The sequence below is a fragment of the Pagrus major genome, chromosome 10 (assembly GCF_040436345.1).
Source record: "Pagrus major chromosome 10, Pma_NU_1.0".
NCBI lineage: Eukaryota > Metazoa > Chordata > Actinopteri > Spariformes > Sparidae > Pagrus > Pagrus major.
The window spans coordinates 2,086,979-2,090,594 of NC_133224.1; the positions used below are offsets into that span (position 1 = coordinate 2,086,979).

Sequence of the window (3,616 nt, forward strand, 5' to 3'; positions counted from 1 at the left end):
GGGGTGAGATGCCTACACGTATATTGACAATTGACCTCACAAAATGGCCCCCTGAGTAATGTTAAACACCTGTTTGGGTGTATGTCTGTGATCTTATTGTTGGGCTTGCCCACATTTTTCCTCTGTTTCTTTACCTGCAGTATGTTATGCAGCAACATAATGCATAATGCTCCTGACTTGAGCATTCACTTGAAAGTTTGTTGTTGTTTTTTCATGTGTTTTTTGTGTTTTTGCAGACCTCTACGATGCTTCTCCTGAAGATAAGGCAGTTGAAATCTGAGCTCACTGCTTTTAACTTCTCAGTTTTTTATCACACCGCTGTGCTGCTTCTCCTGACACGCTGCTGTGGAGGTAACTTACACACAAACACAATGTTTAAAAGTTAAACGGTTAAATTCAAATGAAAAACATAACATAGAGATATTTTTTGTACTGTTACTAAACAATGTTGTCCGGTCTCACATATCCTGAATGGTAATGCTATTAAAGTAAAGTGACTGTGTTCAAGGGAATGTATACATCTGACCCAGGAAGCACTTATTTTTGTTGGCGGTGATGATATAAAAAAGTTTGAAATGGCCTGATTATGACTGTATAATGTTTCCTTCCAGGTCAGTTTCAGGTAGTTGGTCCACTGCAGCCGTTGATTGTAACCATTGGTGAGGATGTTATTTTGCCATGCCATCTGAAACCAGCTGGGGATGCTGTGGGTATGACGTTTGAGTGGGCGAGACCTGACTTGAATCCCAGATTTGTCCATGTGTGGCATGAACGTCAAAACCTTCATGTTAATCAGCATCTGTCCTACAAAGGACGAACATCAGTGTCCACCGACAAGCTGAAGCGTGGAGACATTTCACTGAAACTCTCCAAAGTCAAACTCTCTGATAAGGGAATATACAGATGTTACTTTCCAGATTTGGATAAAGACTCTATTGTTCAACTTGTTGTTGGTAAGCATGCATATATTATTATTATTATTAGTTGTCATTGTTATTGTTGTTGTTGTTGTAGTGGTGGTATGAACATATTTTTTTCACCATTGCCCACAGAGATGAGATCAAATTGTTGCAGCAACTGCTGCTTATACTAATCAATGAACAGTTCTTGATTGGTGATGGGTTGTTCAATGCCTAATTTGACTTTAGCCAATGGTGGTGAGAAAGAAAAGAGGAATTGAATTAAAGAAATACACTCATATATAGCTTATTAGCATCAAATACTCAATTATGCATTTCAAAGGTTTTTCCCAAACGTACTTCCAATGAAGTCATAGATGTGTTGCTAAAATTCTTGAATATGGACTACGTTACACCACCACATACAACAGACATCAAGTTAATATGTGAAAATGTTAAAATGTGACAGTAGGAGTTGAAAAGATTATTGCTATCTAAACTCATTTTGTGACTATTTTTATATCTTCTTCTCCTCGTCAGCGACTGCTGCTTCGCCGGCCATCAGTTTAGCAGGGATTGACAGGACCTCCGGTGGCGTGGTCTTAAAGTGTAACTCTACAGGCTGGTATCCAGAACCTGAGGTGTTCTGGCTGGATGCTGAGGGAAACCTCCTCTCTGCTGGACCTACAGAGACAGTCAGCGGTCCAGATGACCTCTATACTGTCAGCAGCAGAGTGACTGTGGAGAAGAGACACGGCAACAGCTTCACCTGTAGAGTCCAACAGAACAGCACCAACCAGACCAGAGAGACACTCATACATGTTCCAGGTAGGAATCACTTATTAATGTACGATGTGCTCATTGTTTTCACTTCAAACAGTGGAGGTATTATATTTTTTAAATGTGGTTCAATGTTTTCTGTCATTATTTCAGATGATTTCTTCATGGTCCCATCCAGTTCTGCTGCCTGTATCACCATCAGTGTGGTTGCTTGCTTCACATGTGCTCTTGCAGTTGTCTTTGCTGTATGGAAATTGAGGCGAAACAAAACCGGTATGTTACAAATTCATTGTTTTTACCTTCTGTCCTTAATTTTAAAATTCAAGATAGAAGACAGACAGATGGAAAGAACAGCACAACATCAAACAATAGATGCACACTTGAAATTCAACTGTTCCTGTCTTTATTTCCTCACAGAAACCAAGATGACCTCACAAGAAGAACAGCGGCTCGTGGCAGAGAATGACAAGAAAACAGCAGAGATTGCTGAAGAATTACAGAGGAAAAAGGAAGAACACAAAGACATGGCTGACACACTGGTGAAACAGAAGAAGGCATTGAATAAACAGAGAGATGAACTGAAAGACCTACGGATGAAGGTAGAGGAACTGGTGGAGGACAATGAAAGTAAGCTTAAGTCAGTGGAGGAAGCACCAGATCACCACACGACGCATAAAGAAATAATATATCAGAACAATTGGAACCTGAAGGACAGACTGAAGGAACTTGAGACTATGGTACTGAACACAGAGAAACTATTACAGATGACAGAGAAAGTGATTGTTAAAACGACAGAAAAGAAGGAAGCAGAGAACCAGATGAATGAAAAGTAATGTGGACTGAAGAGTGTTAAACACTGAACATGCAAGTTGAAACATACAGTGTAAGTGAAAACACAGAGAGATGAGAAGAAAGATATAGTATATATATATATATATAAATATGTTGTTTTTTTAACTCCTCAAAAAACAATTTTTACATTTTTCTTTTTGTTTTTATTTGTTTAATAGATAGCTTGTTCTTCTTCCTTGTTTTTTATAAATATAAAAAGAGTTTCTATCTCTGTGTTTGACTCGTATAGCATTTTTGTGTTTTGTTGCTATTGAGATGTTAATTTGAGCATTTGTTAAAGGGCCCCGTGAAGATTAATGACCATCTTGTGAAAGCTAATAGAGATTTTAATAAAGAACTAAAGAAACTTCAAAACAGTGTATGTGTGGTATCGTGTGAAACCATCAGGACTGTATATCACATTCCTCGTGTACTCGTGCACATGCGCAATGCAAACACAATGAGGACCCACAGTACAGTAAACTGCTGTGTGTGGTTTTAAAAACTGAAATGAATGTGGTGTGAATACTTGCTATTATAAATGTGACCGGGCCCCAAGGGGAGAATCAGCAAGCTTTAACAGATGTCACTGTTTCAGTACGTTGATGGAAACTCAAGATAAAAGTTTCTCGGAGCTCGGTGTGTCTGCTTCAGGTCGAACTGCTGCAACCACATCATGTTGGTTGCTGACCACAGTGAGTGTATTTAAGTGCAGCAGCAGTTCAGTTCTCATAAACAGCATCTTCAGACATGTGAACAGACAAAAACAGATAGAACGATGTGGTTTAACTGTCACGCTTCAATAAACCACTGATGCTCAAAAATGCACATGTTGACGTGACCAAGCCAAAGACCCCAGATAAAGACTGAACTAGAGATGAACCGTACGACCCTTCTCAAATGCTGTAAACAGCTTGCATGCTGTATGTTGGTAATTCAGGTCAACTGCCATTAAGTCTGTTTTCATCTGCCTGTTTTTATTTTCACCAGAATTTCAATCAACAAAGTCAAACTGTTGCAAAATTTTACATTTTTTTAATTTGTCATCTTATTGTATCTTCTTCATCTGCCATGATTTAAGGCTTTAATTTTTGACACGTACAGTT

General features: G+C 38.7%; 1 protein-coding gene across 1 annotated transcript; it reads left to right on the forward strand.

The window, feature by feature from the left end:
- The first annotated feature begins 241 nt into the window (after nucleotides 1–241).
- On the forward strand, nucleotides 242–2,605 carry LOC141003900 (butyrophilin subfamily 3 member A2-like). The gene is made up of 5 exons (XM_073475380.1): nucleotides 242–351; nucleotides 612–953; nucleotides 1,440–1,727; nucleotides 1,833–1,952; nucleotides 2,097–2,605. The coding sequence occupies exons 1-5, from the start codon at nucleotides 246–248 to the stop codon at nucleotides 2,510–2,512; spliced, it is 1,272 nt and encodes a 423-aa protein (XP_073331481.1). The 5' UTR covers nucleotides 242–245; the 3' UTR covers nucleotides 2,513–2,605.
- Nucleotides 2,606–3,616: the final 1,011 nt, after the last annotated feature.

Coding starts and splice junctions, on each gene's coding strand:
- LOC141003900 (XM_073475380.1), top strand. CDS start 246: ATGCTTCTCCTGAAGATAAGGCAGTTGAAATCTGAGCTCACTGCTTTT. Junction 1,728..1,832: donor GACACTCATACATGTTCCAG/GTAGGAATCACT, acceptor TCATTATTTCAG/ATGATTTCTTCATGGTCCCA. Junction 1,953..2,096: donor ATTGAGGCGAAACAAAACCG/GTATGTTACAAA, acceptor ATTTCCTCACAG/AAACCAAGATGACCTCACAA.